Source organism: Stegodyphus dumicola, chromosome 1, assembly GCF_044657685.1.
Source record: "Stegodyphus dumicola isolate Sdum_Otavi_A_Nest chromosome 1, ASM4465768v1".
NCBI classification, from domain to species: domain Eukaryota; kingdom Metazoa; phylum Arthropoda; class Arachnida; order Araneae; family Eresidae; genus Stegodyphus; species Stegodyphus dumicola.
This window is the reverse complement of record NC_140768.1, coordinates 206,641,348-206,659,497: the sequence shown is the minus strand read 5'-3', so window position 1 is coordinate 206,659,497 and position 18,150 is coordinate 206,641,348. Positions and strand designations below refer to the sequence as shown.

Below are 18,150 nucleotides of genomic sequence, written 5' to 3'. Positions count from 1 at the left end.
TTATAGCTGAACGTCGAATTAAGCTAACTTCATTACACGTTTTGCCAAAACAGACAATTGAAACTTTTGCATTACAAATTTTAATTAAATAGACGAATTGTCTTAGAAAATTTATTAGTGTAAATTCTCTGTTCCAATTTCCCGACGCGTCCGCACAAAATGACACATTAAGGTGTTAAAAGATGTAAAAACAATTCCGATTTACAAGAATTAAGATAAAAATAAAAATAAATAGCAGTGTACGATCCGTTGTTAAAAATAGTGGACTGTAAATTGACTTGATATTACTTCAGTATAGAACCCAAGAAACCTCAGAGTCATAATGTCGACCGAAACTTCTTTATTGGCTTTCAAACAGTAGGTTGGTTGAGGAACGGCGAAGACCACACTGCAAACTCCAAACTCAGTAGCGGCTTACCAACACAAACTCAGAAGAACCTCTGCTTAGTTGAAACTCCATTAATTCACAGCAACCTCAAAGCTCTAAACGTGAGCTTTAAAAACCTAACAAATTTGCGTCTGCGCCGCTCCTTGGTACAAAGAAAGAAATACAGTTTGCATAACATCGAACAAGCAGTCTGCTATTAGTCAAAAAATACAATAACTTACGGGCTGGACCTGCAAGCTTAAAGAATTATACCTTTATAAATTTTAGAAAACTGAAATTTAATTTAAATGAAAACAGCGGGTCTTGCTAAGATCAAGAAAAATTTTTTTGTAAAAGAAACTAAAAAAACAGACCTGTGGTTATGTAGAGTTCTCCATCGTGTAACAAGTTGAAAAGGGGTTGCAATACCCCTCAGTGTCCTTTATCGCCATCCCACTCGTCGTGTGACGTAAGTAGGGGGGAACAATGTTACTAGGCAATAGCCAATGAGATTAGACTGTCCGTTGGCTGTAACTCGTCCCTAATTTTCCAAGGGGGGTCGGGAGACTCAGAAAGACATGGAAAGATTTCAAAATGGCATCAGTCAAGTTGTTTGAAGAAAAAACTGCTTCTAAAAGTGAAAATGGCTAATTCAGCTAAAATTACTCAACATGGCCACAAAAATAAGAGTAAAAAGGAAAAAACAGTCATTTGTTAATAAAAAGTGGTAATTCTTCAAGCTACAATGAAAAACGAAAAGGCCCGATTTGTTAATAAAAGTAGTAAAATTGGCCATCAAAGTAATTTAAAACTATTTAAACAATAGTATTAAAAGTATTGTGCCAAAATTTTTTGGAGGAAAGAAAATGTAGTGACAAGAATTATCTGTACATTTTTCCATTCGATTCTCTGAATCAGCCATCCACTTTATATCGTCCCATTGGGCTTTAAGCATAAAATATCACTATCTAACTCAAAAAATCTAAAAATTGGTAAGGCTAATGCCAGCTTTTTTTAATGCATTTTTAATTATTTTATGAGGAATTCGGTTATTTTTCAAGATAGTTACGAAGTATAGTATTTCTTCTTGAAGGTGTTTTGTAGTATTGCAGATTCTTTTTATTCTGAGTAGCTGTGAATAAATTGTGTTAAGGATGACTCTTTTGGAAATATTTGAATTGCAGTTGGTTAATTTTAGTGTTGAAAAATTAAATTCTCTTCTTTTGTCGTAAACTTTTATAAAATTGTAATCAATAATATGTAAATCAAGGTAGACTACATTATGTTGCACTGTATTTGTATTATTTAGTTTTAAGCATTTAGGGTAGATATTAGCAACTTCTATTTTGTTATAGTTATTAAATGCAATGACATCATCAATATATCTATAGATGTGTTGGTGAGTGAACGGACAAAGTTCAATTCTTTTGTAAAAAGGAATAATTCACAGACAGAACTTGAAAAATTACCTCCCATTGGAATTCCCTATATTTGTTTAAAGATGCTATAGTTAAATTGAATAAAATTATTGAAAAGCACGCTGGAGAGGAAAAGTTGCCATTTTTCGTTGCTTATAATGGTAGAAATTTGCAGAAATAAATCTGGAAGAGCAAGTAAGCTTGTAAATATTTCTTCAAGTGGTAAGGTAGTATAGAGGTCTTCAAAGTCGTAGCATTGGATGTGGTCAATTTTGAGTGAATTTACAGTTTTCAGAACTAGTTCGTTACTTGAAATCATCCAGTTGCAATGCAGATCCTTAAAATCATATTTATTAATTAGGTCACGTATTAGTCAAAGTTTTTGCGCAAAAGGATAATCTATTTCTTTAAGATAACTTTTGGTACTATTAGCTATGAACCTGGATTTTATTGGAGACTTATGAAATTTTGGTAGTGCATAGAGATTTGCAAACCTTTTGTTATATTTCTGTGGATGTATTTTAAGTCTTTTATGTAGTGCGTTAAATTTATTGAGAAGAATCTTAGTGCTGGTAGTAATTTTTTGTAAGTGCATGTGTTATTTAACTCATTATGCAGAAGGTTGAAGTAAAACTGTTTACAAATAACACTAAAATTGTTGCTGGCTTTGTCAATCTTCGTAATGATAAAGTTATCTTGCAGTTTTTGAATAAGATCCTCTAGATGATTTTTATTGTGTAAAGAGTTGAAATAAGGTGACTTGAAAAGCATATGTTGAAATTCTTTAATTAGTGCAGCTTTCCATTCAAGAAAAGTTGTAGTAGGCAAATTGGATCTATTATTAGCTAATATGATAAATTTATCAAGATCATTATTGAATTGTTTGAGGCAAAAGTGCTTATTAATACCAAAAGTAGGACGAAATTTGGTGCCAAGTTGCATAAGGGTTCGTAATTCTATATCTTCAATGATATTGAGATCTCCAGTAATAAAATGTTGGTGGAAAGGATCGACATATTTATTGTAGACAGGCATTAGGCAATTACATATGCTATTTTCTTGTATAACGTGGTGGTTGATAATTAGACACCCACAGAGTACAAAGTCCGAAAAATATATGTACGGTACAAATACACTAAAAAGATCAAGATATATACAGTAGGAAGTCTGTGTGTCTCCCTCGCTATATATATTTATATACTTACACATTATTTTAATTTTGATATTAATATTTTAAACTTTTTTATTAATTATGGAGGTTATACCTTATGTTATACAATCAGATTTGCAAACAAATATATTTATTTTCCCCTTTTAACATAAAGGCTCATGATTCCCCTGTGCGATGCATGGTGTGGAGTCATAATGATGTATGGATGGTAACTGGAGACCATGCTGGTTATGTGAAATATTGGCAAAGTAATATGAACAATGTGAAGATGTTTCAGGCACATAAAGAACCATTAAGAGGCATAAGGTATGTGAAAATAAAAAATAGTGAATTAATTACTTGCATTTTCCCCTATGTTGTTATATGGTATAGTGGGAATTAAATATACTTGTATATTGCACCAAAGCTATTATTTTCACATTTATGAGCTAATCGATATAAAATTTATAATGGTGGACTAAAGTTTATGAACTAAACAACTTATACATTTGTTTATTTATATTATGAATTTTAATGTGTGATTTTTCTGTATCTTTTGGAATCTTAAATCTGGATAGTTTGCGGAAGCTTCTTAGGTGCAGGTAATAATACTGCATTTGCTTTTGTCCATGGAAGCTTCTTAGGTGTGCATAATAATACTGTAATTGCTTTTGAGGAAAAAAATTGCATTATTTTGATGAAATTTTTATGTTTTAACAGGTATGTTGTTATGTATTATCAAGTAAAAATTCATGTTTTAGCTTGATTTATAAGTGTATAGAAGAAGTTACATACACTAGACACCGCTTAATGTGATCATTATTTGATATCATGTGGATATTGTTATCGGTTTGCCATAGTCCTGCCCATTTATGTGAAAAACATGGAAAATGCATCATTTATTGTGATCAACATTTTGGTTAATGCTATCTGACTATTAAAGAATAATTGTTTTGAACTAAAGTTGCCAAATGAAGGATAAGTTTGCCAGTGACGTCAAAATAAGTTATAAAAATTCCCAAATGACAGAAAAATGTTGCCATGTGAGGAGTTAAATTGTTAAATAGCTTTGTTTTGATTTCAGTCAACCACTTAAAATTGGGCAAAAAAGAAACTCACATTGATGTAGATTTTGAATAACTATATATTTGATATCTATTTATAACTCTCTCTATGTAGTATTTTAGGTGCATAGTTTGAGAGATAGATGCAGAAACCAGTAACTTCCAGACATGGCCGTTTCTAAACACAACTTTATTCCATGATAATTCATGTCAAATCACTTTTTGGTAGACAAAGCATTTGTCCAGTCATAGTTAAATACAGTAATTTTTATGTGTACTGATTTTAAAAGTACGACGTAAGCATTTTAGACAGAAATGAATGGCAGCACGTAGATGTTTTTGCAAAGAGTATTTATACTAAGTATGATGCAGTAAGTACAGCTAATCTGTGATTGGTTAATTTTGGGGTGTTATGTAACATGGAAAGCTCTCGAATTTGGAAGAACAGGTGAATTTAGGGGAGATAACATAAAATCTAGAATAGTTAATTTGGAGGTTGCCAATCATTTCTTCTTTGTTGTCAATCTCTTTCAAGCAACCATTGTATTTTATTATATCTTAAATATATATTATATGTACACCCAATTTTTAAAGTGATTAGACACAAGTTTTTCTTTTTCAACCAGGGGGTTGTGGATTGCAGAATTTTTTCGTAATCCTTGGGGAAGGGGGGAATTCCCTCAAAAAGTCTACAACAAATTAAGGTTGCTTTTTGGCTTAATTTAAAATTTTACATTTGCATCTTCTCTTCCAATGAGGGATGCCTTTCGAATATTAAAATTAGAGGTGCAGCATTGGTCAAGTAATTTCTTCAAACATCTTGAACTTTTCATAAAAAAAAAAACTTTTGCTTAAAGACAAGTGAATATTTGCATTTTCCTTAGTAAAATGCTATGAAAATGCCTATTTATATATTTCTTGATATTGTTGCATTCTACAGGTTCGCGGATTTAGAGTAATTGATGATAACACTTCATAAAGGACCAAAACAAAATTTTTTCACCAGTATTACTCAGGATAGTCCCAAAGATGCGTTTACACTAATAAAAAAAAACTGCAATAAACATGCTGAAACAATCAGTAACACAGTCTTCAAGCTATAATGATGAATACAGCTTTGCTGCAAAATATTAAATACAACTCCCGACTTAATCAATCGCTCTCAAGCTACTGAAGACACCACTGCTGCACTACTTTCTCTGTGTACAGGCAGGGTATATATAGCTTTAAACCTACCTTCTTGCTCTCTCTATGGCACATCGGCAATTTTGTTGCCAAATACGGCAAATGGGTGATTTCGGTTCAAATATGGCAAACCTGTGTTTACCTGCCACTTTCACGCAGCTGTAATCAGGCTTTGTGGTGAAGCTATCTTACTGCATCTGGGCATTTTGCAAGAATATTTTTAAATTAAGGAAGTTTAAACTTTGTTATTTTGATTGATATTTTTTCTTATCATTTAATGTTATCTAAATAGCCATAAATTGACATGATTGCATTAAGTGGTACCTACTGTAGCCAACTAAACTATGTATCTCCTTTAGTATGTATTAAGTCAGCAGGTTTTAAGTATTTATAATTAAATTTTCTAGCTTGATAAAAATTGTTGTATAAGAAACAAAATTGAATAGAGTTCTTTTAAGTTTTTTAATGAAAGTGTTTATTTATTACTCTCCAGTTTCTGTCCTGTTGATACAAAATTTGTGACATGTTCAGACGATGGCACTGTTCGCATATGGGACTTCTTGAAGTGCTTTGAAGAAAAAATTCTTAGAGGTAAGCACTAACTCTGATTGAATGCATGGGAAAACATGTACTAAATAAATGTTTGTTTGTTAATTCAAATGTGCAATTTGCTATTTATAATTGATGAATAAATGTTTAAAATGAATTTGTTAGAAATATTTTTAATTAAATACAGGGTGTCCGAAAAGTCTTTCACTGATTACATAAGTTGATAACTCAGGCTAGAAGTAAGATACAAATATGAAACTGGTGTCTAATTGTTTACAAACTATAGAAGTTTTTTTCACACATCAGTAAACTTCCACATGAGCACCCTTGGTAGCATGTAGCACATCTAGGCGATATTCAATTTCCGTCCACACATTACCCAACATCACTGGAGGGATCGATTCAACGACTGTGGTTAACATGGCTTCTTGGGCACTGCACCTCATCCACTACTTATGTACTGCGAACCTAAAACAGGAAAAAAAACTTTGATAGTTTGTAAACAATTCGACACAAGTTTCATATTTGTATCTTACTTCTAGCCTGAGTTATCAATTTATGTAATCAGGGAAAGACTTTTCGGACACCCTGTATATTACTTTATTTTACATAGTCAAGTCATTTGAAAATATTCTTCCTATCCCCCTTATTTCATTCATTAATGTAGATATTTCTGTTACATTATACAAGATTTTTTCCAGATTATGTGAAGTGTTTTTTGTTTTGTAAAAATTAATTATTAAATTGTACGTAAGAATAGAACAATACTTGGCACGATCCAGTATTAATTAGTTCAGATTCACTGTAGTCTGGTGTGAAAATTTCCAAAGGAAGTTAAATTTGAATTGAGAAAAATAAATTGAAACTCTAGAAAAGTGTAAAATGTTCTTTTTAATATATGAATTACCATTGTTCCTCCTTTCTATAGTCAGTTCTCTTTTTGCATGGTTCAATATATGTATTTAATTTTTTTTTAAGGTTCCGTATTGTGTATGCATGTACATTGACTCCCCAAAAAAAGGATGTTTTATATTTCCCATTCTACTCAGCCAGTTAACCAAATACCCTTTGCATTTTTCATGTCTCGAAAGCATGACTTAGAATATACAAATCGTGACACACACACACACACGAAAAAAAAAAAAAAAGGAGACTAGTCCAATAAATCATTAAATACAGAATCAGTTGTCCGTGACATTATATCACCTTCAAAGTAGTTCCCTTTAGCATTCACACGCTTCTGCATTTGGTGCTGCCACTGCTGGTAACACTTCTGGAACGAGGTTTTTGGAAGGCCCTTCAGGGGATTCTCCGTTTTTGCCTGAACCTCTTCAACTGAGATAAAATGGGTTCCCTTTAAGTAATATTTAACTTTAAGAAATAAAAAAAAGCCGCATGGAGCCAAATCAGGTGAATAAGGAGGATGCCCCATCACAGTAATGTTTTTGCTGGTCAGAAAACTGCGTGACAAATAGGGCTGTGTGAGTAGGTGCATAGTCCTGGTGCAACAGCCATCAATCACTCCACAACTGTGGCCTTTTTTTTTTTTTTCCTAATTTCCTGGCCTAAAGTCTTTTTAGTACTTCAGTGTTGTAGTGTTGATTAACATCTTTCTGACTTCTGGAAACCCAAGCAACCATGATGAACGGGCTGGGAGCCCAAGGGGGTGCTCAGTACGTTCATCATCTTCCACACTGTCCTTTCCCCCTTAAAATTGTAAACACGCATGCATGAGACAAAGTTTCATCTCCATAAGCCTCGATTAACATTTAAAATGTTTCCTCCATGGCTAATTTTTTAAAAATTTCACAAGAAACTTGATGTTGATTCTCTGCTCGGTTTTTACGTTATATATTTTTTCGGCAGAGCGCAGTTGCGCACATATTCACTCAATGACACAGTACTCCCCACTAGCGTGGTCGGTCAAGTCAAAACTGGCTACATGGATAAAGGAGGTGTGTGGCATGACATCACCAAAACAGTTGTTCTAACTCCACTCTGTTTTCCAGCTACACACTTAGCCTTTTTTTGTGTGTTTGTGTCATACTTCGTATATTACATTTATATACTCTACACATATTTTGATACGAAGTCAGACATTTACTGAAATTACATGCGTACAATTGGAGACGTAGAATCAAAATATGGAAAAAAAACTGCCGTGTTATTTCAGAAAAAGTCCAGTTTTGTGTTGAATTACTTGCTAGAAAGAAAAACTAATTTCCTAAATTGGTGAATTTATTTTCATGGTTTGGTTTTGCATTTGTTTTACTTATGCTATCTGAATTTAAATGATATTGTAGATTAGTTCGAAAATTAAATCTTTTATATGTTTGCACATTTTTTAATTATTTTATCTTTAAATTTGCTTTTTTACGTATATACATGTTTGTTAAAATTAAATTTTGAATTTCATTCCTTGCAGCAATGGCACAAAGAATTAATTAAATTTGTATTTAAATTCAATTTATTCTTTTGAAACAAGTATAGAAATCTAATATATATCCTAAATCACACTTTCAAGACATAAATACAAGTTCAATTTCATCATTCGGTAGAATGAGTAATATGTAACCCTAAATGTGTAACCCTTCCCTTTTTTTTTTTTTTTTTTTTTTTTTTTTTTTTGCATTTTTGCATTTTTGCAGAGGCAAAGCATACTATATATAACTTTTTGTTAGTTTGGTAGCAACACCCACCATTGTCTAAAGGTCTGTATGAAATGAATGAAAGGTGTAATTCTGTGCACTCATAACAGCCCTACTTATTGTTTGTGGCCCTGATTGTTAGAGTGGCTTTCTAACTACTGTGGGGCACATGTTAAATACTCCAGAAGGCATTAGTGTTTATGTGGCATGAAGACATTTAAAATACTAACAAGCCAAAAGTTGTCTCAAATTGCTTGGTGATAGGGAAAGAGGTGAAAGACCCTCAGATCAGTTTCCCAGGCTATTTTCCATCAAAAATTAGGATGGAACTATACAGGTAGTGTGGTGGGTCTATACCTGTGAAATCCATGATGAAATTCTAATGTTCTATCTATCTCCTCCTTCCTGTCCTGTTCTTAATGTGTAAGCTACATAATACAAGTAAGCAGTGAATATTCATGAACTTTAATGTTGAATTAACATCTGTCTTCCAGTTTTTAAAATGTAAATCTGCAGTAAAGCCTTTTAATAATTAAATTAATAAAATTAATTAATAAAAGTTTATAAAATTTTAATACTTCTTTAAACACAAGCCATGGCTATGTCTTAGTTATCAAAAGTACTGACTAACACCAGATGTGTGTGGATAGTAAACAAGGAAAGGATTTTACTCATATTGGTCAACAATTAAATCAAATATGATTTCCCCTTAGTCAAATGGAATTTATGCCAAAGCATCAAGTTTTTATAATGGTTTTAAGACAATAGATTATATAGAGAATGAAAGAGAGGGAAATAGTAAAAATATGATGGCAAGTTGTGGAGGTTTGTTTTTAGCCCAAAGGGCGTTAGCCCAAAAGGGCTATTAATTTCATTTTGATATTCTTTGTTGAAAACTTTAAATGTTGGTTCACTTTTCAAATTGTTACCACCAAATATTATCACCCTATGTTATATTTAAATAAATTAAATAAACAAGAATCGGCATAAATGTATGTATGTTTCTCGCTTGTGATAAAACAGTGGTACCTAGAGCCATCAAATTTTGCATAACGTAATCTTCCACCGAATATGAGCATCTGGAAGCCCTAATTTGGAATTTGAAATTTGTTTTATTATTGATTTCATATTTTCTAACACTTTAAGTAATTTTTGATTAACAAACTCAACGATTTCAAAGTGAAGAATGGCAACACTGTATGGAACAGCACATGAGACTGTGTTTCGGAAATTCTAAAGATATGCTCATTTTAAAATTATTTTGCAATATTGCTGTTGAATTGAGTTTTATGGTTTAAGTGCAAATAACATGATATTTAATAAATAAAGGTAACACACACACAAATGTTTTTTTAAAGCAAGGAACTGTTGTTCACAATGTTCGTATTTCTGGTGAACCTGTCAGTACAGATTTAGTGGGTGCTTCAAAATAGTCAAAAGAATTTAGTGAAAGCATGCAAAAATGTGGCTACAAAGATGGAAAAAAAATATTCAATATTAACAAAATTAGTTTATTCTGAAAAACAGTTGCTGTAACATTTCTTTATAGCAGTCAATGAAAAGTTGTGTTCTGGATTTAAAAAACTATCTCATATTGTCATCAAGTGGAAACGCAGCAAGAAATCTCAAAATGAAACCAGTGCCTCTTTAACATTACCCTTTTTTTTTTTTTCATTTTAGATTTTCTGGTCATCTGACTGGTCTCTGTGATTTAAATAAAAATATATCAATAACTTTTCTTTCATCAAATGTGACATCATTGATGAAACCAACTGATCAAAGTATCATTGCAATATTTAAGGCTTATTATTTTGACTGCATATTTTCACAAATTATAAAAACTACAGCAGGAGGAAATGCAATGGAATTTTCAAAGAATGCATCATCAGAAACATTATCCAAAATGTGATCAAAACATGACATGAGTTAACGGCAAGCAATATGAGGGCAGTATGAAAACATATCATACAATTTTATGTAAATGATTTTGTTTATTTTAAAACTTATAGTGAATATTGAGCAGAAACTTAGTTTTCAGAGAACTAGATTCCATCAATATAACTGAATGCCTCACTCAAATATTAATGAACTAGCTCATGAAAACTTATTAACATAGATGAAGAATGGGATGGCAGTTTAGGAAAAAAAATTTTTATCGAAGCACCCGTACGAGAATAGACAGCTGAACAGCTATAAAAAAGTGTTGAGTAGTTGAAACCTTATGAGAGAATATTATGTAGGTTGATTCTAGCACTGAATGTAATCTTGCAATTCAAAGAATGACAAAAAAATGAAATTAATTGCTACAGAGAAATGAATGAAGAAGAAACCCAAAGAAAATTGTGTAGACATCAATGTTATAATTTATAGAGAATAAAAAATGAATTATAAAACATGCATTCTTTAAAATTATTTCTAATGAAAAAAACATTTACATTTATTAGTCATGTTTTATATATTGAAAAAAAAAAAGTATTTTTTAGAACCAACTGTAGTTTTTTTTATTCTTTTTAAAAAATATTTGTTTAGTTCCTTGATTAATCTGATTTCAAATAGTTTTGAATAATGAGGGAAGTGATTACCAAGACTATGTATGATATTGCTGTATTTTGACTTGTTCAGGGTTAAATATGTAATTATTAGCACCTAGATTTTTTACCTCATTAATTGTTGTAAATAAGATTTATCATATTTATTTTTATTATATGTAAGGTAATATATTGAGGGTACACTCAGACCCACCTGGCCAGTGATGCCAAAAGAAAAATGTAAGGTATTCATTTAATGTGATAATCAGAAATTTTTTTACATTTTGTGAGAAATATGTGTATCTTACCAAAATGTCATAAATGCTTATTAAAGCCATTAAGTTAATTTGTTAAAAACTTTATTCGTTCACAACCTTTAAATGCATTCAGCTTTTCACAGGATAGTTATTGTGTAACTTTTTAGTGTTTTTAAAGGATTTTGATGTAGTTTTTTTTTTTTTTTTTTTTTTTTTTTTTTTTTTTTTTTTTTAAGTTTATAACCTTTTCTCGTCTAGTGTTACTGTAAAACATAAATGGGTGTATATAAAAATAATAATAAATAATAATAAAATCATTGAAATTTGATTTTCTGTGAGCAGAGGGTGGGGCTGAATGGAAATGCTGAAGGAAGTAAACTGTATTTATTTTTCTTTTATTGCAAAGAGCACTGCAATCAATAATTAAGAATAATAATATTTCTTGCCTCTTAGTTGTAAATTCAAACAGTAATGTGCAACTACTTAATTTCAAAATAATATTCATCGTATATCTATTTTATGTAATGTACAATGAGAACAACTCCTAAAAAAGCTATATGTTGTCTTATTTATATTTTTTTGCTGCTTAAAAAAAATTCAGGTTTCTTTCAATTGCTTACCTGGTATTTTTAATTATGAAGGTCATGGTGCTGATGTTAAATGTGTTGATTGGCATCCTCAAAAGTCTCTGATTGTATCTGGAAGTAAAGACAGTCAGCAACCTATCAAACTGTGGGATCCCAAAAGTGGACAGTCTCTTGCTACTATGTATGCACAAATTTTCTTCATGTTCTAAGTACATTAATAAGTTATTTGTCTATTAAATAAATTTATCTCTGATATTGATTTTATATTATGTTTATTGTTTTAATTATTTTAATTTTATTTTATTAGACATGCACATAAAAATACTGTAATGGATGCCAAATGGAACAAAAATGGAAATTGGTTATTAACTGCTTCACGTGATCATCTAATAAAGCTGTTTGATATTAGAAATATGAGTCAAGAAATGCAGACTTTTCGAGGGCACAAAAAAGAAGCTACAAGTAAGAATATGTTTTTTGTTATTATAAGTAATTTGAAAAGCCGAAGAAAACTATAATTATTATGTTACTCTAAAATATAAATCCACACTGTTTTCCTTTGGTGGAAAAGTAAGGTAATATCTTTGTTGAGATTTTTAATTTAAGAGAAGATATTATATAGCCTTTTTATAAGCAAATTTCATAAAGTTTGGATCAGTGAAAGTACTGAGATTATATAATAGTGGTCAAATGTTAACTACCTAAAATTCATACAACTTTTTTACTAGAAGCATCCCATAATGTAAAAAATAAAGTTCATTCATCTCTTTTTCATACTATCACAAACTGTTTGGTAGGAAATTTAGATTCATATGTCCTGTTTTATAAAGTCACTGCAGTCATAAATGTCTGTCTCGTTTGGGATTCATTTGCAAATCCAATGCAGTCAGTCTCAACTATTTAAAATGTTATCCATGACAGCCATTGAAGCTACAGTTGAACTGAAGTTATTATGACATGACAACTGTAATGATCGAAGGCTCAGAACAATTTGCTTGAAGCATATTTCTTTGGGCAGCTATCATGCTGTGTTCATTCAGTAACTCATAAACAATGATAGATTAATCTGAAATTTATCCATCTACTCTTCACAATAATCTGACAGCTCTCTGTTTATTTTTATTAATTGTGTGTAGCACTGTAAGAGCAAAGTACATAGCTGTCCCTAGTTCTTATTCTACATCCATTCTGAATGCATAATATGTCTGTGTACTTACTGTATTTCATCTTGAAGTGTGTAATACTGTTAAAGCCTGCAAGGCTATAGAGGAGAAGGCGTGGCAGTCTACATTGATATTCAGGTGCCATAGAACACAAAGTATTCATCAGACATATTATGACAAAAATCATCAGATCATGTTGTTAGGAAGCATCCATCAAATATATTGTTAAGGAATTCATTAATAAAACTTATTGAAAATGGGAAAGGAATTGTTGTTTTCTGTTGGATTCTAAGCTATTGTAAGATTCCAGGTTATAGAGCAGCTTAGGCTTAATAATTGAGGCCAATTAAATCCTCCTGTTCTTGTGTGAAATCAAAAATTTACTGGGAAAGTACAAGCTTCAAAAATGTAGAAGTTCAGTTGAAACTACCAAAAAGCATTAAGGTACAAACTGTTGCATTTGTGTTTATGTGTAAGTGAGATCAAGCAGTTAGATGTAAGATGTTGCTTCTAGCTATTGTATCTAGATTTCTTCCCTGTCAGTCTTGAAACGCGAGTGATAAGCATGGTTAGCATATTTAACACTATTCCTGACACTAAGAATGGTTATCATGTGCTTGTTGATTTTTACTTCTGTTTTATGCACACACTAATGTACACTAATCCAATCATGAATGTCGCTGCCTACGCATCTAACTATGAATCTAACAACGTATCTAAATGCCACATCTAAATTTCTGCAAGCGGTGGTTCAGTTATAATTCTATGATCAAATACTCAATCTAGTTTTAAAAGGATTTATTAAATACTAAACAAATTAATGTAATCTAGAATCTGGAATCGAATCTAATGTTACATCTCATGAGCAGTGTTCTAGCTGTGTCATAACAAATCGAAAGTCAAATTCTCACTGTTGCCATTCCGAGGCAGAGAAAAGTTTGTTTCTCATTAAACCGGAATATCCCGGCCCCGTTGGACAATTGTCCAACATCATTTGGAAATGGGAGTGGACTGATATTGGAGATGGCTCAACGAAAGATTCCATCTGAAGTTCTGATGTCTACGACTTGTACTAGTCCATCTGGACCAGGAAAGGTCTCCTCAATGCCAGCCAGTGTCCACTTCATGGGTGTCTTGTTTTTATCCTTTAACAAGACTAGTTGTCCTGCCTTGAGATTGGATTTCACTTGATTCCATTTTGAACGGTTCTGCAAATGATTAAGATATTCCACACTCTCCAACGGTTCCAGAAATTAGCTCTAAGTTTTTGAATTAAAGTCCATCTAGAAGACAAGGTCAAAGAATCTGCAGAATCATTCGGTTTTGGTATCGACAAAAGTGGAGCTCCTATTAGGAAATGACCTGGAGTCAAAGGCTGAAGATCTGTTGGATCAGCCGAAATAGGTGACAGAGGTTGAGAGTTCAAGCAAGCTTCTATTTGTGTAATTAATGTATACAGCTCTTCAAAGTTCAAAATTGTCATTTTCGCGACCTTTGTCAAATTTCTCTTCATTGATTTTATATTAGCCTCTCATAATCCGCCAAAATGCAGGGAAGAAGGAGGAATAAATCTCCATGTTATACCTTCTTCGGAAATAAAGCGCTGAATAGGATCCGATCTACAAATTCTAAAGAGTTTATCAAGAATATTCTTCGTTCCCTTGAAGTTTGTAGTGTTATCACTCCAAACAATGGATGGTTTAGATCGTCTGGCAATAAACCTTCTAAGACATGCTAGAAATGCTTCAGTAGACAAATCCGATACTACTTCTAAATGAATAGCCTTTGTACTAAAGCAAATAAATATCGTGATGTATGATTTTAACGTAACCCTAGATCTTTTCAAATTAGGCTTGGTAATAACTGGACCTGCAAAGTCCAGTCCTACTTTTTCGAATGGTCTAGTTATTACAACTCTATCTCTAGGTAAGTCTCCCATCGTTTGCTTTATGGTTTGGTTCCTCGTCCGAAAGCACGTCATGCATTTATTTAACTCTTTCTTGTCCGGAGGGTATCCAGTATAATTGTCTAATAAGAGAAAGTGTTGTTTGAATGCCTGAATGAAGAGATTTTTTGTGATAATAATCTATGAGTAATTCAGTGAAATGATGTCTTTTGGGTAAAAGAAGTTGATGTTTCTGGTCTTCTGAAAGATTGGAGAAATTTAGTCTCCCACCAGCTCGTAAAAGTTTATCTTCATCAAGAAATATATTTAAGGATAAAACCTTACTATTACTTGGAACTGATCGTTTTGACTGCAGGAAATTAATTTCAGGTTGAAATTCAGAATGCTGTACACATTTGAATAGCACCTTTGTTGCATTCTGTAATTCAGAAGCACTCAAAAAACTTTCTTTTCTTAATGGTGGATTGGTTCTACAGTTGTTCGCAAACCTTAAACACCATGCAGTAGTTCTAATCAATTTGCTAAATGACGAATACCTTTTAATGAATTCGTTCTCAATGGAATTTTCAACTATGACTGTTGAGTTCTCTACAGCTTCCCTTCGAAGTTCAAGCTGTTCATTATCTTTGAGATCTCTTACTGATTCTGGAAGTTTTGGCCACGAATCGATGCTCTGTAATAGCCACTTAGGTCCATGCCATCACATGTCACTATTTCGTAGTTCAGACAACGTTATTCCTTTCGTGAAATTTGTCTTCTTTCCTCTGGTCAGCATATCAGCTGGATTTTCATCTCCAGGGCAATAATTCCAGGACTCAGGTGATGTTTTCTTTCGTATTTCCATTACTCGATGTTGGATGAATGGCTTCCATTTATTTAAATTGCCCTTTATCCAATGTAACGTAACAGAAGAGTCTGACTAAAAATATACATTCATCTGGAGTGTTTTCTCTAATTGTTGTTTCGCATTTGAGGCTAATCTTGCTCCGATGAGCGCACCATCAGGTCTAATCTTGGAAGGAACAGCTTCTTCAGTGGAGCTACTCTGGTTTTGGAAATGACAAAACTACTTCCTACTTCACTGTCCGTCATGACGTATCGCAGGTATATCACAGCTCCATATGCCTTATGGCTTGCGTGGGTAAAGCAATGCATTTGAATGTCTCTCAATTCAGACTTGTTAGTCTTTCGGAAGTAATATCGCAGAATGTTTACATTCTGAATCACTGACAGTTTATTAGTCCATTTTTTCATTCTGTTTTCAAAGTCCAATGGTAACGGATCATCCCAATCTACTCCAAGTTGCCAAATTTCCTGCATTAGTATTTTTGCCCTAATAGTGAATGTACTTATAAATCCAATGGAATCCTAAAGCAAGGTTTTAAGAACTTCTTTTTTTGTCATTAGCTTTGTTTTCCCTTGAGCTTGATTAGTTAGATTTTGTGATTCTATCTTCAGAAGGTCTTCCTTGTAATTCCATTTATATCCCAATAACTAAAATAAAGAACTTTCTGAATTTCACCATTTTCGTATTCGTCAAAAACTTCCTGTATATTTCCACTTTCGCATGTTGAAACCAGCAGCCTTCAATATATATCTAATATCTTCATATATGAGTTTAGCTTCGTTTTCGTCTTCATTCCCACCTATTGAATCATCTACGTATAAACATTCGTTCAATAGTTTAACTGCTTTCTGATTTGTTTCTTTAAAGGTATTTATGTGATGTTTGATAATAGCGGGAAGCAAAAATGGGCTGGATGTAGTTCCAAACAAAACGCGAGTCATCCTAAGTATTTTCGTGTTAGGTTTCCCATCCTTATGTGTAAGGTTATTTGCCCACAAAAATCTTACAGCATCCCTATCTTCAAGTGACAGAGAAATCTGGAGAAAGGCTTGTTCAGTGTCGTCAGTAAATGCTATGCTATGTGTACGAAATTGTATTAATATCTCTAACAATGGTGGATTTAAATTAGGACAGGAATAGAGACAATCGTTTAAAGAATATTCACTTTTCGAATGGCTGTATGCATCAAATACAACTCTTACGGGTTTGTCATGTCGAATAACTGGCTGGTGAGGCATGTAATAAATTCTTCCTGTTTCTTCAGAACTTGGATCAATTTCCTCGGCTATACCCATTTTTAAATGTTGTTCTATAACCGAGTGATACTGCTGATGAAGCAGTGGATCATTTCTCAACCTTTTAACCAGTTTATTAAAGCAAATTTATGCATTTACGTAATTCGTTTTTAATTCAGACGAATTTTCATTCCAAGCGAGTTTAACCTCATATCACAAATCTTTAAATTTGATAGTTCTGCTAAAATTCTCTAAAATGTCATTATCTTTTTTTCTAATTTCCTTCCCTTGTTAAATTCCCAATGTTTCTAATTCCCAAAACTGCTTTAACTGTGTTGAGACCAATTTATCGTCAACAATAATGTCCATGCTTAACAATTTACCATTAGAATCAGTCCGGCCTTGAAGGCACCATCCAAATATTGTTTCGGAAGCTATAAGTTTATTTTTAAAATATTTAAGTCTACCAACTTCCTTGTATGAGGTAAAAAGGAAGTATTGTAATCGTGGAAAGTTTCAGGCATCATATTTCAATACAAATATCCATTTTCACTGCTATCAAATGCAATTTAACGATGTTTTTGCGTGGCATTTGTACGTAAGGGCAGGATAAAGGACTCTTTCCCCCCAAAAAAATTGTAAAACTAATTTAAAATGAATTCTGAAGAGAATTTTTGTGGTGTTTGTGCGTACGTACGTATGCATCTCGCATGACTCAACGAGTAGCATCAGAATGTTGAAATTTTGTATATATAGGACTGCTATAACATGTAGATGTGCACCTCGTATTTTGGTTGCAATCGGCCGCACCAAATGTATATAAATGTATGTATGTATGTATATATATCCACTCTGTTACTCGGCTCGGTGATTTCAATTTCTGTATTCTTATATGTTTGTAAATTGTGCATGTTTTGCTTTAAAAGTGATTGAAATATGTTGTTTTTATCTTCTGTTTAAGGTTTTTATGCCTTTAGTAAATCTGTATGCAGTATTTTTCGAATTATCAACAATTTAAAGATTGTTTAAGTGCCGCTATGCCTAATAATTTTTCCATGGCGGCCATTGCTTGTTTACATTTGAAACAGCAGAATAATAGATTTGTTGTCAATCTAGAGAAAGTAAGCTTTGCAATAACAAATTTTCATTTTCCATTTAGTTATAGCTGAAATACAGCATTTCTGTTACTTAAATTATTGATTAACCATTTAAAATGTTAAAAATGATTGCTTTCTGATTAATGCAA

General features: G+C 32.3%; 1 protein-coding gene across 2 annotated transcripts in view; it reads left to right on the top strand.

Annotated features, from left to right (window-relative positions):
* Nucleotides 1–18,150, top strand: part of Wdr33 (WD repeat domain 33) — a 98,769-nt gene that overhangs the window by 45,865 nt on the left and 34,754 nt on the right. For both annotated transcript variants that reach the window (XM_085824935.1, XM_085824929.1), the window contains exons 7-10: nucleotides 3,111–3,262; nucleotides 5,678–5,775; nucleotides 11,808–11,934; nucleotides 12,061–12,215. In XM_085824935.1, the coding sequence (XP_085681061.1) occupies nucleotides 3,111–3,262; nucleotides 5,678–5,775; nucleotides 11,808–11,934; nucleotides 12,061–12,215 (532 nt within the window). The remainder of the gene's footprint in view (nucleotides 1–3,110; nucleotides 3,263–5,677; nucleotides 5,776–11,807; nucleotides 11,935–12,060; nucleotides 12,216–18,150) is intronic.